This window comes from Mya arenaria, chromosome 16 (assembly GCF_026914265.1).
Source record: "Mya arenaria isolate MELC-2E11 chromosome 16, ASM2691426v1".
Lineage (NCBI taxonomy): Eukaryota > Metazoa > Mollusca > Bivalvia > Myida > Myidae > Mya > Mya arenaria.
The window spans coordinates 49,150,540-49,152,700 of NC_069137.1; the positions used below are offsets into that span (position 1 = coordinate 49,150,540).

Here is a 2,161-nt window from a genome sequence, read left to right on the forward strand (position 1 = left end):
AAACAATTATATTCCCTATTTCGACAAACATAAGACAATGTCTGTTTTTCGTGGCTGGTGTATTGCATTTGCAATACCAGGAGACATGATTTATAACTGAGGCTTGACGATTGCAATATTGTCATATGTAACGAATTGTTTCTTTCACTAAATACGTCCGTATTCGCTGGGGTGATAACATATGCTTAGGTCATTGACCTTCTGATAAACCATAGCAAAAAGGAAGAAGTCCGTTTTGTTTAATAAGTGGGATGAGTTATTGGTTTTATATTCTGCCTAATAGGCCCAGCAAATTCATAGCAATTATTTAACGGTTAAACATTGCTCATGGCAAGACGTTAAGTTCCGAAAGGGAAATTGCAAGAACGTCTCGGAAAAAGAAGTACCGAGTATACGGTTGCGGTTTAAATAGGTTTAATATGCCGTTGTATAATAATGCGCCTTCGCATATCAGTGTTGGTTAATACCAATATACCGTTGCATAACAGTATGCCGTTAAATATCAATATGCTGTTGCCTGTCAGAATTCCATTGTATATGTCTCAGCCAGTGAATATCAATATGCCGCATCACATACAGTTGCGTATTAGTACCCCGCTACATATAGGTTTGCCGCTGCATAGGTACGCCTTCTCGCCCGCCGTAGCATAGTAGTATCCCGTTGCATACTAGTACCCCGTTGCATACCAGTATCCCGCTGCATATCAGAACCCCGCTGCATACCAGTACCCCGTTGCATACCAGTACCCCGTTGCATACCAGTACTCCATTGTATATCAGTACCCCGATGCATTCCAGTACCCCGTTGCATATCAGTACCCCGATGCATACCAGTACTCCGTTGTATATCTGTACCCCGATGCATACCAGTACTCCGTTGCATGACAGTACCCCGTTGCATACCAGTACCCCGTTGCATACCAGTACTCCGCTGTATATCAGTACCCCGTTGCATATCAGTACCCCGTTGCACATCAGTACCCCGTTGCATACCAGTACCCCGTTGTATATAAGTACCCCGTTGCATATCAGTACCCCGTTGCACATCAGTACCCCGTTGCATACCAGTACCCCGTTGCATACCAGTACCCCGTTGCACATCAGTACCCCGTTGCATACCAGTACCCCGTTGTATATCAGTACCCCGTTGCATATCTGTACCCCGTTGCACATCAGTACCCCGTTGCATACCAGTACCCCGTTGTATATCAGTACCCCGTTGCACATCAGTACCCCGTTGCATACCAGTACCCCGTTGCATATCAGTACCCCGTTGCATATCAGTACCCCGTTGCACATCAGTACCCCGTTGCATACCAGTACCCCGTTGCATACCAGTACCCCGTTGCATACCAGTACCCCGTTGCATATCAGTACCCCGTTGCATATCAGTACCCCGTTGCACATCAGTACCCCGTTGCACATCAGTACCCCGTTGCATACCAGTACCCCGTTGCATACCAGTACCCCGTTGCACATCAGTACCCCGTTGCATACCAGTACCCCGTTGTATATCAGTACCCCGTTGTATATCAGTACCCCGTTGCACATCAGTACCCCGTTGCATACCAGTACCCCGTTGCATATCAGTACCCCGTTGCACATCAGTACCCCGTTGCATACCAGTACCCCGTTGTATATCAGTACCCCGTTGTATTTCAGTTTGCCGTTCCATATGCCGTATCATATAGTTGCGTAGCATATAAATATACCGCTATTTACCGCATGCCTTTGCAAATACGAAATCTTGCCACAACGATCGAAATATAAAAATAATCATGCAGAAGGACCAAGCGAACGTGACGTATTAGTCGTTAAATGAACTCAACACATTGCATTCCGAAACGTAATCAGCTTTTTGAGATAAGACTAAAAGGATATTCCAATAAAGTCAAACAGCATTTTTTTGTGCAATTATCAAGTGCCTTGGTTTAATTAATTTTTGAAAAGCCCAGCAGTTGCTTATCAGTTTGATAACAAAATTTGCGTATTGCGCTGTTCAATTTCAAAGTTATCGCTTGATTTACTCCTTTTAAAGAGCTCTCACATTTGAATTGATATTAGTGGTCAACAAATATGTTTGTCCAAGGAGATACACCAGTATATCTCAATTTGCCATAAATTAATTTCTGTAATTTGGCAGTCAGCTTTTTTTTTATTT

The 2,161-nt window shown here is 43.8% G+C and overlaps 1 protein-coding gene across 1 annotated transcript; it reads right to left on the minus strand.

Annotated features, from left to right (window-relative positions):
- Positions 1-586: 586 nt before the first annotated feature.
- Positions 587-1,675, minus strand: LOC128221761 (uncharacterized). Its single transcript, XM_052930363.1, has one exon. It carries the CDS (start codon positions 1,673-1,675, stop codon positions 587-589), a length of 1,089 nt encoding a protein of 362 aa, XP_052786323.1.
- Between the last annotated feature and the right edge of the window lie 486 nt (positions 1,676-2,161).